The sequence below is a fragment of the Amblyomma maculatum genome, unplaced genomic scaffold (assembly GCF_055883805.1).
Source record: "Amblyomma maculatum isolate TAMU_Amacu unplaced genomic scaffold, ASM5588380v1 scaffold_13, whole genome shotgun sequence".
Taxonomy (NCBI): domain Eukaryota; kingdom Metazoa; phylum Arthropoda; class Arachnida; order Ixodida; family Ixodidae; genus Amblyomma; species Amblyomma maculatum.
Genome location: NW_028146738.1, coordinates 37595955 through 37621364, shown reverse-complemented (window position 1 = coordinate 37621364; position 25410 = coordinate 37595955). Strand labels below are relative to the sequence as shown.

The following is a 25410-nucleotide window of genomic DNA, read 5'->3' as shown; positions in this document are numbered from 1 at the left end:
GCTAGCTTGGGCCCTGAAGTGTTCGCTCCTAGCCGAAGTTTGATTCCAAACGCAATTGATTTTTATTATTTCTGTCGGGAATCGGCTTAACATGTGCAGGTACATCGAGGCTGCAGGATAGCCATTGTACCTGAGAGTATGGAGTAGGTCGACCCAGGCTGATCAATTTTAAAAATAAAAATCGTGTGCAATGCGAGGTAATTCTCTGTGAATTATGTAGGTGCACAAAATTTGAAAAATCTTCATTGCCCGCAGGCCACTGTTCAACAAATGCGTACTAAATGTATTTGAGGAAGATCAAAAGAGGGCCTCAGTGTTCTGCACTGGTCATCAAGAGACGCTGCCGGACGGCGGCACATCATCGTCGCATTCACGCGGCTATTGTACGCGTCTCACAGATTCATGCATTCAAAATCATCGTCCGGTACCAGAAACAAAAGGACCGCCCCTTACCCCGTGATTAGAGCGAGCAGAGAACTCATCAAAGTTCTATTATTATTCACATAGTTGGCCCTGTTTGATCTCCATGTGCACTTTGAAAGCGATCATTATCATTCAGCTATGATTTTAAAAGTCTCACAGTACGTTCTTCGTCCAGGGCGCTAATGAAATTTAATCCGTTCTCGTTCTCTTCTACTGATGCGGACGGATGTTAATAACTACTATTGTCGTGGAGCTTGGCAAGAAACTGTGGTTCATTGTTTTTCAATGCAGACATTTTTTAGTAGGCTTTGCACTGCTCTAACGAATGTGGAAGAATACGTGCCCCAGCTTACTAGTGTAGCGACATAGAGCAGCTATGTCCTCATGTCCTTAAATATGCCCTTACTCTGCTATGTCCACGCGTTGAGTGCGCCAGCGTACATGGCATGCGCAGGCAAATGGATAGGTTACGGATGTTACCGCGGTGAGCTTGGAAGATGAGCCAGTAGAAATATATAAATTTGGCTGACATAGCGACGATAGATTATAGAGCCTTTCGAGAGCCCGCGCTGAACGACTGCATTTCTTGTAGTTGCATCTATAAATTTCACGTGTGCATTAGCAATTTTCTTCACATTACAGGTACGAAGCTTGATGCTTACATGTAGGTGTAGCAGTAGTCTATGATGGGAACCATGACCGAGCCGTCGACAGGCGCGTGCTCCATGATGAGGCCGACCTCGCCCTCGGCGCCCACAATTATCTGCGACACATCGACAAGGCCCACGGCATGGAAACATGCGCGCACATTGCATTTGTTCGCACTGTTGCTGTCAGGGACTATAAAAAGCGCTCAAAAGGGAGCGCAATACAACATCGAAGGAAACGTTAACACGTGTGAGGTGAGCGCCGCCAGAGGGTCACCTGAAGATAACGAGGTCGCTTTAAGTGGCCCTTGCACCTTGACCTGAAGAACAACAGTGCTTGCGGACATTTCAACGAGACCAAAAAAAAATGCTGAGCTGATAACCAGTTCTGATTATGAGTGACAGAGTGAATAATGGAATTAACGCGAAATTAAGGCAAACAAAGAAGAATGCTGATAAGCTGGGCCAATAAAACTGTAGAAATCATGTAGAAAATACTGCTCGGCGGATTAAAGTGATCGTGCTTGCGGTGAAAAAAAATAGAGCGCGATTAATTACTCAAATAACCCCGTGGGCGAGAAGCGGGCTTAGGCGGCTATCTAATCTTCGCTCCTTCCTCACGTTTGTGACTTCAGTAACAGCAGGCAGGCCTCGCAGTTGAGAAAGGTGAGTCCCTCTTTCCGCAATGTTTGTTGCAGGGTAAAATGGTTGAGCGTCATGAAAAAAAAAAAAAACAGCGCTGGCAGAAGAAGGACGAGGAGAAAGAGGAGGAGGAATAAAAAGTTGTTAGCACAGTTGTGTGTCGTCCTCCATCTCATTCATCTTCTGCCAGCGCTGTTTTATTCAATGATTTTGTTTCCGCTTTTAGGATCATTTCTTGCTTAGGAGGTACGTGCCTGCAAGAGGCAAAACCTGCTGCCCCTATCGGGGGCAAGCAGAGTTCAAGACCACTCAGCCTGAAAATGTAGTTCGTGATCAGGAATGCGAACGGGATTTATGTTTGGACGCTCTATTCAGCGTGTCCTAGCAGAGGTATGTAAAGGCTAACTTTCATACATTTAAGTGATTTTTCGAAACATCATCAACCCAGTAATCACTGCTGTCCTGTTCAAGTCAAGAATCATTTCCGGTTGTCTGCATTTAGAAGCAAAAACAGAGCATGCGTGCTAAAAATTCTTAGCTGTCATGGCCAGCTAACACTGTAAAATTCGTTTAACACAAACGCTACCATAGTTTGCGTTTTTTGATGACGCAGTTGCAGTGTTCTTTTGCACTGAGATTATCCACAAAGCAATTCGCTAAAACGCAAACGCCCAAAAAACTAATTGCGCCGCCTGAAAAAAAAAACCTGCGAGTGTACGATTCTTCTCCAGTGATATGTTGCGGCTATTATAGAAATCTTATTCTTCTTGTTATTCCCTTTTCATGGTCCGGATCTGCGGTTACTACCTGTCCTAAGTAGACATATTGGCCTACTACTTCCAGTGCTTCGCTACCTAACGTAAACTGCTGCTCCTGCCCGAGGCTGTTGAACATTACTTTAGTCTTCTGCATATTAACTTTTAAGCCCACCTCTCTACTTTTACTGTCTAGGTCATCAATCATTATTTGCAGTTCATCCCCCGAGTTGCTTAGCAAGGCAATGTCATCAGCAAATCGCAGATTACTGAGGTATTCTCCATCTAGCCTTATCCCTAACTGCTCCCATTCCAAGTCTCTGAATACTTCCTCTAAAAAAGCTATGAATAGTACTGGAGAGAATGTGTCTCCTTGCCTAACACCTTTATTTATGGGAATTTTGTTACTTCCTTTATGCAGAACTATGGTTGCTGTGCAGCCACTATATATATCTTCCAGCACTTTCACATACGGCTCGTCTACCCCCTGATTTCGCAATGCCTGCATCACCGCCGAGGTTTCAACTCAGTCAAATGCTTTTTCGTAATGAATGAATGCTATGTATAAGGGCTGGTTATATTCGGAGCATTTTTCATCACCTGATTTATGGTATGTATATGATCGATAGTAGAGTACCGTTTCCGAAACCCTGCTTGATCCTTTGCTTGATTGAAGTCTAAAGTTGTCCTGATTCTATTAGCGATTACTTTACTAAATACCTTATACGTAACAAACAGTAAGCTGATTGGTCTGTAATCTTTAAGGTCCTTAGAGTCCCCTTTCTTATGAATGAGGATAATGTTTGCATTCTTCCATGGTTTCGGTACCGTCGATGACACCAGGCACTGTGTATACAGGGTGGCCAGTTTTTCTAGCACGATATCCCCCCCGTCCTTCAGCAAATCTGTAGTTATCTGATCCTCTCCAGCTGATTTCCCCCTTTTCATAGTTTCTAGTGCTTTCTTGACCTCGTCCTTCGTCACTGGTGGAACGTCTTACTGTTTTTCTCTACCGCCAATCTCATTACGGTCCTGACTACTTTGGCTACTGTAGAGCTCTGTATAGAACTCCTCGGCTACTTTGACTATCTTGTCCATATTAGTGATGACGTTGCCCGCCTTGTCCCTTATCGCATACATCTGGTTTTTGCCTATGCCCAATTTCTTCTTTACCGCTTTAAGGCTTCCCCCGTTCTTTACAGCATGCTCAATTTTCTGCATGTTATACTTCCTTATATCGGCCACCTTGCGCTTATTGATTAGCTCTGATATCTCGGCCAATTCGATCTGGTCTGTTGGATTGGAAGTTTTCATACTCGGGCGTTTCTTAATCAAATCTTTCGTCTCCTTAGACAGCTTACCGGTATCCTCTCTAACTTTCCTACCGCCTACTTCTACAGCGCACTCAGTAATGATATCTCTGAGATTATTGTTCATTGCTTCTAGGGTATTGTCGCCATCCTCGGTTAAAACTGAATATCTATTCTTTAGCGAGATCCTGAACTCTTCTGCCCTCCCCCTCACCTATAATTCGTTGATGGGTTTCTTTCTTACTAATCTGTTGCGCTCCTTCTTCAGATTTAGGCTAATTTGGCCAAGTGGGTGCAGCTGGCACAGAACCGGGTTAATTGGAGAAATATTGGAGAGGCTTTCGCCCTGCAGTGGGTATAGTCAGGCTGATGATGATGACGACGACGATGATGATTATAGAAATCACGACAGAACAAACTTTTAATCACTATATATACAGCAAATTCTGGTGGCATTTTTTTCTTGTTAATGATGCATGAGTCATAATCCACACAATTTTCGCCTCCGACCGCCAAATGATTATTAACTGAATTTTATTTCCTCACCAGTTTCGGTTTCGATATCTGAGAGAAATCTGTGACGTCACAATCATGTCGTGATGTGCGGTATGAAAAAAAAGCAATATAATAGCTCACTGTTCTCCTTTAATGATTCCTGTTCTTGAGGGAGGCTTGCTTTACCATTATAGTGAATTCAAATGATAGAGCAATGATTATTCGCTGTATTGTCATCCCTTGCGTAACCTAGACACGACTATGACTTCACAGCTATCGCTGAGCTGTTGAAACCGAAACCGAAACAGGAGAGGGAAAAGAAATTTGATCATATATTATTCAGCAGTCGTAGGCGAAGGCGACATGGCGATCTGTGTAAAGTAATGTCCCAGGTATCATTAAAAATGATAAAAAACAAACCCAAAAATTAGATGTCTATAGTCCTTTAGGTTGGCGCTCACATCCTCGCTTAGCCGCAGCGGTGGCTTGGGTGGCATTCGACTTCTTAGTCATCTCAAAATCTTTAGCTCTAATTTCGGTCGTGGCGGCCCCGTTTTGCTGAAGTCAAAATTATAATAGTAATTGGTTCACAGGAGGGGAAAGGCGCAGTATCTGTCACACTTGTTTCTGTGGACACCTGAACCGCGCCGTAAGGGAAGAGAGGGAGATGGGAGTGAAAGTGGATAGAGAGAAAGATATGAGCCGCAGTGGAGGACTAAGATTGGGATGGAGTGCATTTGGCAAGCACTCGCAGATTTTGACTGGTAGCTTACCGGTATCGCTCAATAGGAAAGTATACAACAGTTGCATCTTGCCTGTACTCACCTATGGGGCTGAAGCGTAAACGCTAACCAAGAGAGTTCTATTAAGTTGAGGACAACACAGAGGGCTATGGAACAAAAAATGGTAGGGGTAACATTAAGAGATAGGAAGCGTGAACAGTGGGTCAGAGAAATAATTCAAGTTACCGACATTCTAGTGGAAAGTAAGAAGAAGAAATTGACATGGGCAGGACATGTAGTGCGAAGAGAGGATAACCGATAGTCGCTTAGGGTAACAAACTGGATTCCAAGGGAAGAAAAGCGTAGCAGGGGGCGGCAGAAAGTTAGGTGGGCGGATGAGGTTAAGAAGTTCGCAGGGGACAAATGGATGCAGCTAGCACAGAACCGGGTTAAGTGGAGAAATATGGGAGAGGCCTTCGCCCTGCAGTGGGTATAATCAGGCTGATGATGATTAGTGGAGGACTACAGAGTAATTTCGACCATCTGGGGATCTTTAACGTGCGCTGACATCGCACAGCACACGGACGCCTCTTCGTTTCGCCTCCATCAGAACGCAGCCGCCGCGGTTGGGATCTAACCCAGGTACTCCGGCACAGTAGTCGGGCGTCTTACCACTGCGCCACCCCGGCGGGGCGGAGTCGAAATGAATTCTAATTTTTTTGAAGCCTTGTAATTCGACATTTTTTTCCTGCACAAATCCGAAACTCAGCGCATTAAGCACGCAGCAAGCTCGATGGAAACGCATCGTCTGCTGATGATCTGTTGCAGTGCTGGTAGCGCCCTGTTGCAAACTGCATGTGTTATTGTGTCAGGTCATAACTTTGGTCATAACACACATAACTTTGCTTCGCCGTAGAGCCACGTAGTAAAAGAATGTGCGTCGAATTTTTGTTGATGTCGAATTACGACAATATTTGCTTAAAAATTACTCCAAAACGTAAAGCAGCATTGTTCGCATTTATCGAACTGCCTTTCAGTTAACATTTCATATATCGAACTTCCCGCCGTGTTCGTGCAAGGGGCGCTTCTCCTAACAGCACTCAGACAATCATTAGGCGGCTCTCGCTCGTCCACTCCGCTGCTGAAAGAGAAGCGAATATGAGCTGTACTCATTATGAACTAAGTTATTATTGTGCTTACCAGTGCCAAAATTAGACCTTTTAAGATTAGCGACGCCTTTTTCCAAAGCACAGCCAACTGCAGCTGTGAGATGAGCCCCGAATATAACGTCATTCGTGCCGCGCGCTGCGAGACACGAACAGCGTGAATTCGGAAGCTTGCTTCTGTCTCTGCCACAGATTTGATGCGGCCACGGAACGGCACATGAACACTGAAGGTACGCCTAGTGGGCTCTCCTTTCTGACGCCTGACGAGAGGACGGGAGGTGACGCTCGGCGCACTGGCGCGGTAGGGAGTCTACATGTCGCACCGCCGACCCATGGCGGCGACAGAAGCGCCACATATAGGCTCCAAGGCTGCGCGTGAGGGGGCGAGGTGTGGGCTACAGTAGTATGCCGGGAGACAGCATTCGCAGCATGCAGCTTGCCGCTAGTTGGGGCGCACTGTATTCACAACTCCTGTTTACAAATGTATGTTTTAGTTATCGATATGACAAACTGTCTCGCGATCTCCTTCGAGTTCGTTACATCCGGGATCGACTTATGCGTGATTAGCAGACATTGCTTTTCCACAGAGCTTCGTGCGCATCTAATGCGCCCAGGTTTAGCTTGGTGTGGAAAAAAAAAATCTTCATTCGCGCGGGAAAGCCTCTAAAAATATATTTTTTTTCTCGATTCAACTAACCTAAGTGGCATTGTCTTGCCGACAGCTTCGAACTATACCTACAGCATTACCCATACACAATGCGTTAATTAAAAAGTTATGTAACGAGGTTTAGTTAAGTGGACACAGAAATAAAAAAAATTTTGTAGACATTCATGTCCACGGCGGTTGAGTGTTTACGCCTGAAAATATTTTTTTACTTCAAGCTCTCTAGTTTTAAGAACTTTTGCAGAGATTCGATGAAACACCCAGTACACCCTGATGTCTTTTCCTTGAATAATAATAAATAAAACATCGCAACATTATCTGTGCTAGGAAATGTGAACCAAAGTGCGCGATTTGAAAAGTAACCTTTATATTTGCCTTCTTTGTTGGCATTGTAAAAGAAGAGCCTTCACACCTCCTGTTTTGAAAAGAGGAACTACCTAACTACCTCTTTTTCGAGATGTGCGCAATAAATGTTGACACATTTTCTACTGAATATTAGTTAACAGCATGGCGCCAAACATTTTGTTCATATTGAAGGCTGAGAAGTTCAAGATTTTATATGAACATGCCATGAAAACAGAAAACAAGAAAATAAAACGCATTAAAAGCTTTATATCGTTTCGACATGGTAACTTGAGAAACATTCAGAAATTTAGAAACTACGCACAATTTACAATATCATGGGATGGACCTATTGCGTATACTGCGGCGCTTTCTTGCGATCAATATGAATCGCATTGTTGCTTTCGAACTTGTATTTTGTCGACTGCCTCGTACTTGTATTGCCCCGTTTTGAGTGTTATTTATTTTATGTGCCGAGTATGCATAGTCCGTTTTAGAAAACTTAAGCATTAACAATAGAGCCTAATTTGCTAAATGTTTTCTAGCGGAAATCATGTTTACCTTAAAAATCTTGTTTTTTCAAACTTTTTTTCATGCCTGCACAACAAGCAACTGGAAGTTCAGAACTTCGAATGTTTGGCTACTTGGCAGTCTTAGGGTTAACTCAGTTGTAATAAAGACTAGACAGCAACTAGAAATCACCCACAAATCATTTTCCGCCTCAGCACCAGTGTCACCCTTCGCCACTATCTCTCCTTTCCCTCCCTGCTATCATCGTTCCTGTGTTTTTTCTCACGTAAATGCCTTTGAAGTTTCACATCATGGACCCTCGACCTGCGTATTGATTCCGCTCTGCTTATCGGACGCGCACGAACTGGCGCTGTCGCTACCAGCCTCGAAGCTGAAATCTGAATCGACGCTCCGACGAACCCACCCGTTATTGCTCGACAGCCCTCGCTCTTCCTGGGCCCATTTTGGTTTTTAACCCGGCTTCAATGGGAGTTCGCATCTCTCATTTTCTTACAAGAAAACATAATGAGCCGCTACGAAGCAATGGATAACAGGGAATGTCTGGAGAAGAAAGGTGCCATTGATGGCAAGCGCACCTGTACTATCTTGTCGTACCAGCGGTTTCCCGCGGACTGAGCGCTGCTTCCGCCAACGAGCATGTGCAGAGGACTGCGCACCTCCCATGGCTCCGTTTCGCCTGCCGACTCGTCCAAGCACAACACCAGGATGCTTCGCTGCACGGCCTCCAGGCTCCGCGCGTTCTTGCCTGCAAAGGAGGTAGAGTGCGCGGTATGCACCAACAATAAGCATACTGAACGCTACACACCCAGAGCGCAGCGGGCCATGCAGCACGCTGTTCCACAATTCGCGCTTACTCTCGAGGTTATTGCCCGGCCAGCGTCACGCAGCAGGAGGTAAGTTACGCGTCGCGACAGCGTTTAATTTATGCCTTACCGCGAATCGAGCTCGCCTGCAGGAGTCTCCAAAAGGCATTTGGTTCGAATATTGGTCAACTCTTCGCGAAATATTTTAGACATGCGATAGGTGGTCTATCTAACCCTAGCACCACAATCGCGATGCTGCGCTTATTTTAAACCGCTCAGAGGTCTGAGAGCACGTGGAACTGTGAGACTTGAGTGTAGCTGATAACCAGAGTAAGCAAAATTGGCTCGATCCTCACCAGTGGAGGCCAGCCTCCGGTTGGCGGCACTCCATGAGTCGCGGTCTTCGCTTGTTAGAATGCCGATGGGCGGTCCCATGGACCGCGACTGGTTCATCAGCGCCACAAGCTGGGGATATAAGTCACGCTCCTTGTAGGGCTTGCGGCTGTGCGGACTGTACACGTTCATCTGGAACAGCTGCAGTAGAGACACCGCACAGACGGTCAGCAGGTCGCTTATCGGTCGGCTAAATTCTGAGCTAGCATTTGAGACCGCTCAAGTAGTTCTAGACACTCAGTGTAAACGGGTGCAGTCAAATCAAGGCATAAAAAGTGTGAAGGACAGCGATTGACAGAAAATAAAAGGCTCGAAAAGAATTAATGGTCGTAAAAAAATCACTAAGGATTGTTTCATGTATTGGATTCAGACTGCTTGGACTTGGATTTCCTACGTTTAAACACATCGGCGAGAAGGTAATGCATGGTAGCGGTGCATGAAGTTAAAGATTCTAAATATGCGTTTGGGTACCTAACAGTAATTAAAGAGTCTATCCATGGCAGTAAATCCAAAAGAGCAGAGCACCAGGCCGGGGGAAATCTCGTACCCAAAGAAACCCAGTGGCAACAGGCGGCACCAGGCGTCGAACCTCGTACCTCTACCAGAAGGTCACCGCTTCGATGGTTATGTTAGACGATAGTATGCTTCCTAATAAAAATTTGCACCATTATCTATGTTAAGCCGAATATGGGGCGAAAGACGGGACTTTTTAAGGCGAAGTGGCGATATTTCAGGGGCATGTCACCCGAAATTTGACGTGACGTTTATGTCGCAGTGGAACGAGTTCGAGAAAACGAATAGGTGTATGCACTAGAAAAGAAAAAAAGCTTCCTGGATTTCAAATTGGGTGCATGTGGGATGAATAAGTAATTTTTTTACAGCCAATTCATTGAACTCGACGTCGAAATAGCCAGCCGGAGTATTGGCGACGCCCAAAGTTGCCACGGGGTACGCCACTTCCGGTCATGCACTACATCTCCTTCAGCCACATGACCTACGAGGACTATCCAATCGTGACATTATGGGAAAGGGCGGCGGCACGGCTGGAAAGTGGGGCGGTGCGTTAAGAGTGGGTGACCTGTTGGAAAAAAAAATTCCGAGAGCACTGCCGCGAATGAGAGATACTGTGGCTTTGCTTACTGTAAATCAATTATAGAAAGCCGGCGAACTTTGATGTATTCAACGGAACGCTAGTTGTGTTTGATAAGGGGCGCGATGTATCGTGTGCAGCAGCAATGGTCAGGCTTTCGCATTTTTCCACTGCATGTTCGGCAGCGGGCTTGGAATATATTCGCCTTGTGTTAAATCAGTGTAATGGCTGTTTTTTACATAATACTTGCCTGATACAAACTTTCTGCGGCTATGGTGCTTAAGCGCTGCATTTTCATCTGTACATGTAACGCCGTCTGGGAGCCATCGAGTCAAAAAGCGAAGGTTTGACAGTAGCCTCCACGGGTAGCTCCGTTGTAAAGGCGCGCTTAATCCAGGAGGTCATGGGGTTAGTCCTACTTCGATTTGGGAAACGGCCCGTCATATGAAGGACGTTCACTCCTACTTAAATCTGGATATATCGAGGGAAAGCATCCACCTGGATGGCTCAGTGGTTAAGACGCTCGGCTTCTCATTCCGAGTTCCGAGTACCATGGTTCGAACCCTTTCTGTTGCAGTCTGCTGCAGTAGTTTCGCTTCTCCAGAGTGAAACGGTCGTGGTCGGTCATTAGTAAGTAAAAGGCGCTATCCCTCTCCCTGCTGACGTGGACTGGCGAACTTGAAATACTTGTGTGGGAGACTCAAGGGGAGCCGTTACAACGGACTCTGCTTAAATTACCCGCGCGAGGCAACGTGGTTGTGACTTCACAAAACAGTTTAGGCAATCAGATTGACCGTAGAAAGAAGGCCGGGTGAGATGCTTAGTCGGTGGTGGTGTACGTATGAGTGCTTTAACACTAAACGGATAAAGTCATATACCGGTCAGTAGAACTGCAAACCTTTTTAAATTCGTGCCTGATATGACACACGTTTGAATATTTTTCAACTGTGCTTGCACTGAAGTGGTTCTGCTCTTAAAAGAAGAAAGCAGAAAATAAATGAATCAATCTTCACGACAACTTCCTTATCGTCTGTTTCTAATTTTAACAGCTGCAGCTAAGGTATGCACAGCTCAGCAGTGCAGAAGCTAAGTGGTTTGGACCGATTCTATTTGATTTATCAATGCATCCTTTCTCTGCGGCATCTACGCCGAAAATGTCCCGAGTTTCACAGACACCTAGTTGAATACTTCACAACGGCTTTGTATTACTTCCAAAGGCCAATTTCTGAGTGTTGCTGTGGAAGCGTTCTGTTATCGCAGAGTGGCGCTCTATTTCCATTTTTTTTTTGACGCAGGGCATGCAGAGCCCTGCGCATTACCTGCCTGTGGCCTCTATTTGTCTCAGTTACATCACCAAACCCAGTTACATGGTGGCTTTTGTTTCGTTAGCCTTGGTGTTTAAACACGTCGCGTGCTACTTTGCACGCATCCCAAAAATCTAGTGAATCACTGACATTTATTAAATAGAATCACGCGAAATAGAACTCGCCCGCTGCAGACGGAAAAACGATGCAGTTGACGGTGTACTCTTTGTGGAAGTCACTTTCCTCTCGCGAGCCCTGCATCCACATACCCTGTTGAAACGTTCCTCACACAGGCACCATGTAAGCGAGTGGTTTCACTGATCCCCCTTCTCGTACAGCGAGTGCACTCCTTACGTGATGGTTGTGCATGACGATGATGTGGCGCGGTGGGTCGGCGTCGTCAGCGTACGACACGATCTCGTCACGCTCGGGCATCGGCACGCGGTGCAGCGAGAAGATTTTGAAGTACATTGTCATGTCCAATGGTATGTGCCGCGCCATGTCGGGAGGCAGGGCCTGCCTGCGTTAGAGAACACAGGTACAGCTGTGGCGAGCCTCTGGCCAGGAAAAACGTCTCCGAGAAGCCCGGCGTCTTCAACACGCTCTGAAAAAGTATCGTATGCTGGACAAAGAAAACCGTCGTGAAGTTGGCGTTTACAGCAGCGAAAGACGCGCATTACGATCAACAATAAAGCAGAACTGTTGCGAGAGTATCCGCCTTTGTTATAGCACACGCACATGACATACTACGTGTGCGTAATTTCAAGTCGATTGATTTCCATGTTCAGTGATGCTTTTCTCACAATAATATCTCAAATCTTGAATTCAAACTCGTGACATATATGCGGAACAGCCATTTTGGCAAGAATAGTGGTGTAACGTGGCCTCCGAGATCCGAGAGGAAAAAACCTGATGGTTTCGATCTACGTAGCTTACTTGCGCCGTTGCCCGGTGGCAGTGACATCTGAATGCGCTTTTCTGTCTTTTAAAGCTAATTAAAGGCATCATTATCTGTACAAACTGGTCTCTGTGTCACTTGAATGCCGTACAGAGAGCGAGCACGTACGTCATAGTGGCGGTCACTTTGTGATGCATGTAGCACGCTGAAAGGCTGTAAGCATATCTAATCGCTCATCATCGCCTGCTCCGACTTATGCCGCTGAAGCTGCTCTACACCACCAAATGGCCCCTGCGACGTCCCTTGAACACCTCCTGCAGCCTATCCGCGCAGGTAAATTTAAGTTGGCCATAATAATCCCTTTAAGGAGATGTAGGTCAAGCCTACTTTGCTAATAATCCCAACAACGACCTGCAAGCAGGTAGTGAAGCGACCTCTTTTGCGTACCTGTCTATCAGGTCCTTGAACTCCAGCACGGCAGCTGTTAACTTGGCAGCGAATCTGGTAAGGTCATGGACAAAGCAGAGGTGGAAAAGAGCTTATTCCTTTTGAGCTTCCCATCTGGCAGAAACAATTATTTGCGCGCACGATGCGCCACATTTATGTAATAACCAATGAAACGCAATTGAACATAAGTAACTACGCTTTCACTTGCACTAATAATCATTTTAAGGCCTTGTAATGCCGGATGAGAACTGAAGTGCAGGCTAGTTATTTGGTTCTTCACACCGCTCAGCAGTGGACGTCACCAAGAATTCGGGACAGTGTTCTCTTATGCCACCATGCGCCCCATATAACGATGCTAAGAGGTATTACAGCAGAGGTTTGAACGAAGACCTTTTGTGCACTTGGTGCAGCTTAGGACCACACGGACATGCTGTGACGCATACGTGCGTTGAACGAATCGACTTCTAGTACAACAGGCATAATGGGGTATGCTGTGCTCTAGAAATGCAGATTTCCATTGACTGGAGAAACGTCATTATAACCGTTGTTTTTAATATTATTCTCACCTATAGAAGGGCTAGATTTTATTTGCAGCCAGTTTGTAAACCTTAGGTAATACTAACAGAAATGTGAGATGAAGCATCGGGACGCGGCTGTCTTTAGACATGTGCGAGAAATGGCTCAGAACGTATACACGGCGGCAAAACCCCATTCACTCCCGTACAGTTAGTTGCACCGAAAAATACGAGTAAGACCTTTGAAGTGCCATAGCGCGCAAATCATATTTATTGGCAGTTGTAGTAGCTGTCCAAATTTCTTGTAATTAATTGCTTTCAGAAGAGCAGGTGCGTCAATAGCGAGCGTTTTTGCTTTGCGGCATCTCAATAGCGGCGCTATAGAATCTTTGGGCTAAGCGAGGTAATCATTTGATAAAGGAAAATAAGTAATGGTGGCTTTTAATTAAGCCTTGCGTCAAAGCTTTCATGCAGTGCCGGCACAAAAAGTTCAGATTTAGCTGAAAGACAAACGGGCAACAGGAAAATAAACTCTGTTTCGTGTTTCGTGTGTCTGGCAATCAATTCCACTGCAAATTACAACACGAGAGAGTTTCGTCGCTATGGTATACTTTATTGCAAGATTCAGCTCAATTAGTGATTAAACTCGGATATGTATACTGTATTACAAGATTCAGCTCAGTTAGGGATTAAATTCAGATATACCTGCGTAGTTGTTCACAGACACGTGCCACCATAGAATTCGCTCCTGACCGGAAGTCTGCCTCGTTTACAAAAATAGAAACATTCTATGGAGTGTACACGAAAAATTAAGTTAATAAGAGATCGACATTTTGAGGAGCATTTAACTCCGAGCGCCGCAGGAGGGCGTTTTTTGTGCAGAGAAAATGCGTAGACGGGCGTCGTCGCGTGTTTTCTTGCGTTGCGAACACGATGCGAAAATTCGACCAGGTGACTGTAATGCGGCGGGATGTTTGTGAAATTCGCAGATTCGTGTTGTTAAAGACAAATCTTAAATAGGCTTGTGCGGTCTGTTAAAGTGGCTGGTATAGGAAGATGGTTAATTTGTACAATGTATAGCTTGTCATAGGTGGAACTCGGGTGGGGCTCGACAGATCCTCGTCCGCATCGACGCCTGTTCCACCCAGGAAAAAGTGCCGCTGAGCGAAGGAGTACAGAGTTGAAGGACAGAGAAGACTTTGTTTATTGTTTATTTACATTTTTAAGGGTGAGCGAAAAATAATGGTGCCAAAGCGCCAGCTCCAGTACCCGACTCGTTGTCACCATGCTTAACAAGTTTAGCGATTAGACGATTATTTATAAAAATTAGGTAATAAAATCATTTCATTTTTCTTTTAGGGAGAACAAATAGACCGAAATCATGAGCCATAAATGCTGAAGGTGTGTGCGCTTTTTCAAGTTTCCTAATTGGCAAGATGGTTCGAAAATGTAACGTAAAAAAGCGAATAATTTGAAAGATCCTTGAGCTGGCCTCTCAACATTGAATATTCATAAAATTGCGCCATTCGCATTTGTGTGCATCTATTACAGAATGTTGCTTTTGTACTTGATGAAGTAAAACAAGTTTACATGGTTTTGGTGGCAATACTAGACGAAGTGAGTGAATTTAACAATGATGCCGTGCTGGGAAGCCCACAGAACGAGATGGGTGCGAAAGTACAATTTCCTAATCTAATCGAATACGTGTAGTGTAGCTCTGCTAGTATAGAGATATTTTAAAATCGAACTGCATTCTAAACGAATACTAAGAGTAGAATCAAATACGAGCAAAACAATTTTACAAATATTCGCCATTCGTGCAAGTATTAAGCCAGTAATCGTGCGAAGCAGCGAAGCGCTTGCGGCAGCTGGGCGATAGGGCTCGATTACCTTTTGCATGCATGCATGAAAAAAAAAAAACAGTTTGGAGGGAACGTTACATGACATTTTTCAAGCTTCGTCATAAACAAATTATAAAAAAAATATCGGAGGCCGTCATGAGGCGCACCAGCGGTATAACCCTTATCTAGGCTCCACTCTTGCTCGCTACGAATCGCCACGCCTGCACTCGAATTTTGAAACGCGCCTCATGTTCATACCTGTGTGTCTAGCACCTGGATTCACATTACATCGGAGCTGCTCCGTGATATTCATTTAATAAAACGAAAGCTCTTTGCCGTCTTGAAACTTTGTAGGCCAGTTCCCCGAGTTTCAATGCGCGGAGAGCCAATCGGCATGAGAAAGTGACGACTTTAGAGGGTGAGTACCAGCGACGTAGGGTGTGCGTGTGCGACGTCGCGCTCTCTCCTGGTTTTCTTTTTTTTGTTATTTATTATGAATATATAGCTATAGTTGTTAATCTTGAGCTCCATAAGAGTGTTGATCTCCATTAGAGCGCCGCAACACGAAGTCAGTGTAAGCAAGAAAGAGTAAAACTGCGCGAGAAAGACAGGACTGCAAAACACACTCTCACAAAGCAAAAGACGGGACTGAAATACACGCGCAAGCAAAAACAAGGTGTAGTGTTTTGCTTGTGTGTGTCTTTCAGTCCCCTCTTTTGCTTTGTGTGTGTGTGTCTTCTTGTCACGTCTTTTTCGCACCGTTTTGCTATTTCGCTTCATATGTACCAATTAGCCGATCACAACGTCTTACTTTAGAGTAAGCGCGCTCATGAATAAAGCACCTTTTTCTGTTGACGGCATATAATAAACTAGCATTATACGCCACTACATAAGACGGGAGAGAGGTAAGTATGAGCTATGGTGCTGACGATCAGCTAACAAAGTGCTCCTTTACTCAAGCTGCCTGCGTCCTGCTCGTCGTCCAGTTTAGGGAATGTATTAGTATACCCCGAAAATGGCTACTGCAGACAAGAGAGAATGTGGGGCCACACTGAAGGTTGACCCGTTGCGGTAGCTAACGCTGCTTTGGCTTTGGCCTGACCAATAGCCTGCCCTTGAGCTAGCCCGCCCACACAACATGCAGCACATTGCGCATCAGGAATCGGCTCACTGACAGGAGGCAGTCCTCTTCCGAATTGAACGTCTGCCGGGGAAACAGAGCCGCCGGGCTGGAGTAAACAGGCAACGGAGTCCGCACTTCCAGGTACGCCGTCTGCAGCCACCACTCGTCCAACTGCGCAGGCCACAGCAGGATAGCCACCACACTAAGAGGCATATGCGCGATTCCCGCGGGCTCTAATCCTCCTTGCAGGTGTATGGCAGCCTCGTCTGCCTGAACGACTGGCATCTTTGCATCCAGTTTTGTGTCAGCGCAGGGTTCGGCAATACGGACAGCGTTAAATCCCCATAGCATGTTAAGAAACGGCAAACCCGTAAATATATAAACTGTTGAACGTTTAGGTGGTCGTTACTTAGTGCGCCATAAATCAACTTCCACTGGCAGTAGGAGCAGCGCCATATGTAAAAACACGCACGTCAGACGTTGTGTTTCGTTTCATGCGCTTTTTTGAGTTGTCTCATGTGGTCGCTTTTCACAAATGACGTGTCACGTCCTCAGCCTTCAAACCGCATGATGTCGCTGTGTTTTGCTGCGGTGCATGAATCTTCTAGGTATGGGTGTGAGCGTCACAAGTGCGAACGTCCTCTCAAAGAAATAAGTGCTGACTGTGTTGGTGATGATGCTAATGTGCGTGCCAGGATATAGCTGCATCATTGAGAAGAGGTAACATTTAAGAGGGCTCAGTGAAAAGAAGTTTCCTTCTGCATTTCTTCCTCTTGATGGTATAGAAAGCTATTACTCATGAAGCATTACCAAAATGTGGGTCACATAAACTAATTTTGACGCTTGCACATACGTTGAATCACACACGCACACGGGACGTACAAACTGCGCACTAGGTCAAAGGGCGCACGAAAAAGAATAATTCGAACATGGGTAAGAATTGAACGATTTAAAGCATCAACAAGGGCATCGCCTTTTTTGCCAGCGTTTCAGGATTTCCTAAATATGACCCTGAAGACTGCATGTGCCCTCTGTTGACCGGTGTGAAAGCAAACACTATTGAGGCATAGCTCTTCGAGCAACAGCTGGTCGCAAGCACTTCTCGTTTACGAGCATCTCCCTTTGCCTACGGAATTAAAGTGGCACAAAAGGGCTTTCGTTGTTACCTCATACTCTGCCCGTTGCCAGTGCTTGACGTGCGGAGATGTACAAAATTCCAGTTTTAGCACGGCGTCGCCGTAGTGGCGCAGTGGTTAGGGCGCTCGGCTACTGTGCCCAAGGATGCGGGATCGAATAACGGCCGCGGTGGCCGCTTTTCGATGGAGACCAAAGCAAGGCACACGTGTGCTGTGCGATTTCAGTGCAGATTAAAGAAAGACAGGTGTTCGAAATTTCCTGAGCCCTCCACTACGGCGTCTCTCATAGCCTGAGTCGCTTTGGGACGTTAAACCCCACAAACCAAACCAAGCCAGTTTTAGCACGAGGTGGGTTTCAAAGATTCAAGTGCCCACGTACCCAGTTGTCCATACGCTTGTACCGGTATGTCAGCATCCTGTGCAGGTACTCGCCCTCGCCCCCTGCTTCTCCAAATTTGTCGATAACCTGTCGAAGGAAGGCAGTCGCGTTAGCTTGTAAAATTCGTTCAGGAAATGCTGAAGAAAAATTAAAAGAGTTCTTTTTCGGTTTTTATTTTTTCTCCGTGCAACTGGTAATTAGAAATTTTTGCCAAATCGACGCCACGCTATGGTGGCGCCGCGAACTAGTCTAAGAAGGATTAACAGCGGGCAGATTTGTTGGCCGGCTTCTTTTCGAGGATTTTGTCGTCGTATTCCGGCGTTGTTATTACAATCTGCCTATCTAAAAAATGACTATTTCCAAGCCCACGCCACCACACTGCGGCCACGGTACGATACCATGCAAATAATTCTTGGCTGCGCGCTGGTGGTGTTGAGCAGCAAGAACTTTCGGATGTTCTACCGGGAGCATAGTGCAAAAAGAAAGCTCGGCAGAGTCCTTTTTGTAAATCAAGGGGATGGAAAACGCAGGAGATATCATCCTATTAACTTTACACCGCCGGCAAGCCGAAGAGGAGAGCGTTGCGGGTGCAAAAACTGTGAAGTGACAAGCTGATCACAGCGGTAATGGCCTAAGTTCGAGGAATTTTCAGGAAGATGACCTCCCAGAGAAAGATTCGGCGCCATTGTAGCTTTTTTTTTTTTTTTTTTAAATAACCGCGGTTGCAGGGTAGATTTTTGCGGTCTCGATGCGATCGCGACTCTTGCAAAAATAAATTTTGTCGTATCCGAAGTCGCGATTAAATGTCGAGATTTTGTTTTTCTCCCCGTGTTTTATACTTGCGTACTGGTACTTATTTATTTTAAATACTTGTTCTTAATAAAAATTCGGGCGAATAGAACGGAGCAACGACATACGAGTGCTTTTGAGGAAGTTGGAACCAGGATGCAGAGAGCAAAATAAAGCTGCGAAGCAGGTCGAATTAGCAATTAAAAGCAGGGAAAAAAGCACGCGTCACCTACTCGCGCCGTCGCGCCTTCGGGGCCGCTCGCCCCGAGTTCACGTTGCAACATGGGTAAGCTTATGTGGAAGCGCTCAAGGGTCTTCTGCAGAGTCAACGAAGGAAAATTTTGCAACAGATGCTGAATTTGGGGTGCTGTTTCAGGAATAAAAACCCAGGCATTGCCCTAAAAGTATCAGTAGTTGCGCGCTGGGTTTTTTTTTTAGCACCACACCGGCTCCAGCGCCCTATAGAATTCCGCTCGCTAATGATTGTCAGAAGTTAAGACCCAGCGGGTTTTCTCCTAAATCGTATAGCGTTGCTCTTGTAGTGCATGTACAAATCGTGTGTATATATTTGCAGGGGGAGGATCAAACATACACTTACTTGAAGCAGATGAGCAACACTCGGAATGCACTATGGGCGGCGTGGTGCTAGGAAGCAAACATTTTGGGCCTCAAACTTATGACAAAAGCTTTACATACAAGGACATTGCTTGTTTGACTCAAGTGATGACCACGCGAAAATGATACTGAAGTTTGCCTTTCTGGCTGGAAGTCCAAGAACACTGGAGCCGAAAGCGAAATGAGCGCGAACCATTTTGCTTTCACAATCATGGAGTTATTTCTCAAAGCCTTCAACCAGCGAAACTGCAACAATGCAGCATTAAGACGACACCTGCTCGCATTTTAACGCAGCCGAGGTAAAGGCGCCGTTCTTCAGAAAAGCCGGTGTTGCCATAAATGCGAATCTTGAGGTTTCCCAGAATTTTCTATTCTCTTCCCCGACGTTCTGTAGCACTCAGCGCTGGCGATCTTGACATTGTTAGAAGCGCCCTAGAGGCGGGATACTACCGTGTGCGATTTCGCTCGCTCGGCGGACGTTTTCACGCACAGAACGACAATACCAGTTTGCCGTCGGTTCTTTATTTCACGTCGACTAATGCAAAGTCTAACATAAAAATAGCCGCTCACTTTGAATGCAAACACCGCAATTCAGTCAAGACTGATTGCGCTCAGTCTGGTAACAGACGGTGTCCTTCCTACGGATCTTCATCTTGACTCGCCTAATCCGTAAAAATCGTCAACAGTCATCATGTCTGCAGGCGGTTTCTCCTTTGTAATGCCGTCAGCAACATTTCCAATGCTTCTCTAAGCAAAATGGTCGATATTATTTGAAACACGCAAAAATACACGCATACCTAAGTCCACCTTTCTTATACGCCATTTTTAAAAGTGAGACAACTGTGGGATATTGTAACGTATATTGTTATGAACGCATTGATGGAAAGGGTCTATATAGTCTTCCTGTGCGTTACAAAATCGTTATTTTAAAGTAGCTAGTTAACGGTTTAAGTAATAATATTCCCAGTAGTTAATACTGCCATAGGAAACCAACGGGCTGAAGTTTTGACAACGAATAGCAGGAAGAATTCCGAAAAAGGACGTTTTGATTGTTATCGTAGATGCTTACAATGCGCAGAGAACTGCTTTCATAAACAACTTCCCATTGAAAAATGCTCGTGTCCAGAATTTCTGGGCACGGTACCGCAAGCCTTTTGTCCCGGTGCGCACGACTGCCTACCAACTGCGCTGCACTTCGTTCCGGTGTTCAAGCGTCCCCGCGGCGCCAAGTGCCCGCCAAAGTGCGCCATTCGAAGGAAGGACCGCACAAGAGACGCACCTTTCGGCTCGCCTGCAGTTCCTGATCGCTGAGCAGGGGCAGCAGCGTGCGCCAGAGCCGCTCCATGGTCTCCTTGAGGGCCGGCACGGGAAGCTTGGGCAGTTCCTTCTGACGCGACAGCATGACGCCCTTCACTGGCACGTGCGCCATGGCGGCCCAGCGCCGGTTTACCGGCGCTGGCTCCCTGCTACAAGTCGCTGCCGTGGTGGATCAGCAAGCCGCGCCCAGCGCTTTCAACACGACGGCCGAGCCATTAGCAAGCTGCGGATGCAGCCGCTTCTTTCTCTTCCACGCGGAAGACGAAGACGAAGAAGGGACAGTGCCTGGTGCTCAGGAAGACATAGGAGTACTCAGCGCCCAAGGAAAAAAGTAAAATTATTGTGAAGTGCTAATATTATTATGTTGCTGTGAGCAAAAGAACAAGACACGTGATGTTTAGCCAATCTCCAATTGTCCCCGCCTTCCTCCTCGTTTCCTTTCCCGTTCACATCCACGCGTGTGCTATGTTTTATGCACGTGACAAAATAGAAACTAAAGCAAAGCGAAAATTAAACGTCATTACGTGCTGTCTCGTGAGAGCTTCACCATTATATTTTCGAGGGAATGAAAAGGGTCATTTCGATCTGCGTTGCGGAACCCCGTGCTACTGTTGTCAAAGCTGTCAGCTGATATCTGCCCCCTGAAAACCGCAGGTGCAAAACTCAAGAATTTATTCATAATATGCTCTTCCTTGAAATTCCTCAGAAAAATGTATATATATCCTTGACTGCTCTAAATTTAATTTCGTTTGCCGCTACTCAGCTGGGCTTCAGCAGCGGGACGGTTCGCTCGGCGATGCAGAAATTTGTTAACGCCTCTGGTAGGATTCCCTGCTATGGGTACCGATTTCGCTGTATACCCCTATCAGTTTCTTTTTGAGTCGAAAGTATTCATTTTTTCTGATTAGTAGTCTTTTTCTATCGTACTGCAAATATATATATATATATATATATATTGTAGCTGTCCTGAAAAAGAGGGAAAACATAGAAGACAGGCAAAAAGACGTTGAGAAAGACGTTGGGACTCTCGTGCTCGTTCCGGACTCGCAGCCGTTGACCAGCTGAGTTCCCTGCCTCCTCGTTCTGTGGAGCGCTCAGACGTCATTCTCCCGTCAAAGCAACCTAGTGGAGGAGCTGGGTATCGATTCCAGTACCTCTCACAGTATGGTAGTTGGATACTATACTGCCATTTATAATGTTTGGCTTTAACACTGCAACATTTGAGACGATCGGCGACGTAGTCCGTTTTTTTTTCTCTATGCTCGTGATTCTCAGTATTCTCGCGACACTATTCTTCCCTATTCCGTGCATGAAAAACCTTGCATCGACAAAGCTCTTTGTCGGGCCAACGAATCTCGCCGTCTCGCCCGTTTGCGGATTGTGGCTTCGCAAGAGCATTCCGAAGCTCGATACGACAGACAGTATCGCCATGTGTCTTACGCACCTGGAGACTTAGTGTGGCTTTGACGACCTCTGCGGATGAGTGGTTTAGCCCAGAAAATGTTGGCGCATTACGCTGGCCCTTACATTGTCCTCAACACCGCGTCAGTGACCCGAACTACAAAATCGCGTGCATGACCGCAAGTGGTCGTCGCTCAGCCACAACGGAAGTCGCTCATGTTGCTAGAATGAAACCGTGCCACTTCCGTGGGAACGACTAACGCTCTCGCCCAGGGGGGCTTCGTCTGTCCCGGGGAGAAACGTCGCAATCCTGAATAGGCAAAACATAGAAGAAGACAGGGTAAAAATGTTGAGAAAGACTTTGGGACTCAGTGCCGGACTCGCAGCCGCTGACCAGCTGAATTCCCTGCCTGCTCGACCTGATTAGCGCTCCGATGTCAAACCCCCCTCGTAGCTATATGTATATAACAGCATGATATTCATTTCTGCTGCATGTGTGGCCAATCTCCTCGTGGGTATATGCCATTACCTAAGGGCTAACGCATGCTAAGAGAGGGATGATGAGTTAACAGGCGACAGTCTCAGAGTCAAACGGCTCTCACTGGGCACTCAGTTGATTTATACCAGACTAAATAAGAAACAAGCAGCATTGTACAAAACTACTTAAGTTGTAAAAATCAATGGTTATACCGATGCCGAAGCATTGCATGAAATGGTAAATGAAGTAAGTTATCAGGACAAATTCAATGGTCATTTCCACATTTCTCTTGCTGCACTAAGCTCAGGACTTAATTTTTCTTTGTGAAAGGTGTTTATGTCTAGGCGTCGGCGTGTTAAGTATTCGTAACGAGTAGCCACGATTGGCTCTGCAAACTAACATATCAACTGTGCGGTCGTCGCGACAAACCACCTAAAATACAGGAAGGGGACGTGAAAGCCAAAAAAGTGGTCATAACATGCTATTTTAAGTGGACCTTGTTCTTCTTTTAACTGGATAAAAGTGCATTCTCAAAACATACTGTAACACAGAAAGAAGGTAGCCAAAACTCGTTCGGGGGCACTTTGGACACCAAAGTTCCATGAGGCGAAAGCTTTATAGCACCGTGGTCCGTAGCCTTCCACTAGGGCTCCTCTCTATCTCTTTTTTCTTTCACCCCCACCTTCTGTCGTTTTCTTGCGGTTCGGTTCTTGCGGTCCTCTACGTCAGAGCTCTTTTTGTTTTTCTCCTGCAAGAAAAATAAATATGGAGATGGCGTCTGCATTGGTGGGGTTTAACGTCCCAAAGCAACTTAGGCTATGAGAGACGCCGTAGTGGAGGACTCCGGAAATTTCGACCACGTAGGGTTCTTTAAAGTGCACTGACATCGCATAGCAAACGGGCGCCTTACTTTTCGCCTCCATCGAAAAGCGGACGGGGAAGCCGGGATTCGGAGGTGACGTCTGTCATCCCTGCAGCAGTGAGAGTCGTGTGCTTCGCGTCTGTATGAAAAAAAAAGCCTGCTGTCTTACGTGCTCTAGCAGCAGTTTGGAGCTAGAATGCTTTTTCATTTCAGCTTCGGTAACGGTACAAACACCGCGCCTACTGCGTCAAAACAAATGAGTATAATTATAGCAACCATGTATTAAACCGCACCAGAAATTACGCTCACTCCAGTAACATTATTCTTCGCAATCAACAAAATTCACAATCAGCGAAATTATTATCGCAATCAGCGCAATCAGCGTAAACATAATTACTATTCTATCAATAAAAGAATTCGCGACAAAATGGCAAGATGTTTTGATACAAGCATTAAAAAATCAAGTTAAAAAGGCACCAATTGAAACAATATTCCACGCAAATCTGTCGGAAGTCGAGGCTAGCTGTGACGCCCTGCATCTTGAAAAATGAAATAAAATCGGCATTCGTTGTCAGTCGCTTGTGCTTTGGGGCTGGAACGCGTTGCCATCTTAGCTTCAGTAGCTGTACGCAACTCCACAGTTTACTGCAAAGCACCGCACGTACAGCCAACACCTTTTCAGTTGGTACAGTGCGAAAGCAAATGGGTACGAATATAAGAAGCGAGTATTAAAGCGTAGTGTAACTGCACACTCTAGTTATATTAATCTTGGTAAGTAGCTAAATCGAAAAAAACACAGAAACATGAGCTCTCACCAGAAATTTTGAGACTGCTCTTAAATCACCATTTATGAATCGAATAGTATGATTTTAAATAATGTCACACTGATTTCGGCTATGGAGAACAATGCGGCTTTGAAAGCCGTAGCAACCCTGGAAACGCGGCTGCTTCGCAGCTTTGATTAGAGGTACCGTTTACGTAGCTCCGAAATGAAAAGGAGTGAAATTTCAAATCTGCTACTTGAGAATAGTGTTACTTCAGCGCCCCAGACAAAAAAAAATCCCCGTCTTTTATATTCCGCATTTAGTGTCGCGACCTCTTGCAGCAGTTTGGAGTTGGAACGCCTTCTTATCTCAGCCCCAGTACAAACACCACGCGTACTACGGAGCCACCGATGGGTACGAATATATACCACCCAGTGTTCAAGCTCGGACTAATGCGCATTTTTTTAATATTATTCCTGGCAGTCAGTGAAATTGAGGAAATCATAGGAACATATATAATTAACTTTGTCATCAATAAAGGAATGGGTCGCCAGAACTGGCAAGATTTGTTTTGATACATCCATTCAAACATACATGTAACACATCAACTGAAACATCGTAAAGTTTTGGAGGAGGTCGTGTTTAGCTACGACACCCGGTGCATTGAAAAATGAAAAAAAAAATAAGGCATCAGTTGTCGCTTCTCAGCGGGGCATCAGACATGAGTACCGTTGTCAGATGGGAGGAGATTTGGCTCCAGAAGGAGCCGCACCTCAAGATCTCACATCATCTATCTGCCCGTCATCATTCATACATCATCTCCGGCACGTCCCCCTCCTCCCGGACGTCCGGGGGGCGGAGGTTTTTGTTTCGGGATGACGGCCGTACCCTGGCAAGGGGGCAGTCGTGTGGTGACACGCATACAACAGTTACACCGAACACTATACCAACTGCGTTTAAGGTCCCGCTGTGACAGCAGGCCGAACACAGGGAGACCGGACCTTCTTTGGACTTCGGATGTCCCGAAGGACAACTGTAACCCTAAAGTGCTTCATATCAACAGTGTTATGGCTCGCCCAGAGACCGTGCAAATAATCAGTGGCCTGATCCATATGTCTATGATCCCTTGCTCGCTCAGATGAGGCTGCTCACGTCTTAGTTGAACCCAGACCTCCCTGCGGACTCGTGCGAGTACCTCATGAAGGCCCCGAACACTGCGTCTATACGCAGTGGCGCACCTGGCAGACCAGACTTGGTACATGCACTCAATGAGCAAGAGCACAAACTGCTTCACAGCATGCCTGTGTAACGGGTTGAGGTACCTGACAGTTCGATACGACACTCCTGGAATATTGAACAAGTCAGCCACTCGTCGAAGGAGGGCTGCTGGGAGAAGACATTGTAAAAATATGTGCACCATGTCTTGACGACCACCACATAACGGGAAATATACCCACTGCAGGGCGAAGGCCTCTCCTAAATTTCTCCACTTAACCCGGTTCTGTGCTAGCTGCATTCACTTGACCCCTGCGAACTTCTAATCTCATCCGCCCACCTA

At 45.9% G+C, this 25410-nt stretch overlaps 1 protein-coding gene across 1 annotated transcript in view; it reads right to left on the bottom strand.

Moving 5' to 3' along the window:
* Window positions 1–25175, bottom strand: part of LOC146172585 (carnitine O-acetyltransferase-like) — a 48326-nt gene extending 23151 nt beyond the window's left edge. The window contains exons 1-9 of the mRNA XM_084586003.1: window positions 25163–25175; window positions 20310–20485; window positions 17627–17713; window positions 16164–16282; window positions 12633–12686; window positions 11642–11807; window positions 8857–9034; window positions 8273–8442; window positions 1086–1186 (exon numbers count right to left, since the gene is read on the bottom strand). Of these exons, the coding sequence (XP_084442129.1) occupies window positions 1086–1186; window positions 8273–8442; window positions 8857–9034; window positions 11642–11807; window positions 12633–12686; window positions 16164–16282; window positions 17627–17713; window positions 20310–20459 (1025 nt within the window). The 5' untranslated portion in view covers window positions 20460–20485; window positions 25163–25175. The remainder of the gene's footprint in view (window positions 1–1085; window positions 1187–8272; window positions 8443–8856; window positions 9035–11641; window positions 11808–12632; window positions 12687–16163; window positions 16283–17626; window positions 17714–20309; window positions 20486–25162) is intronic.
* Window positions 25176–25410: the final 235 nt, after the last annotated feature.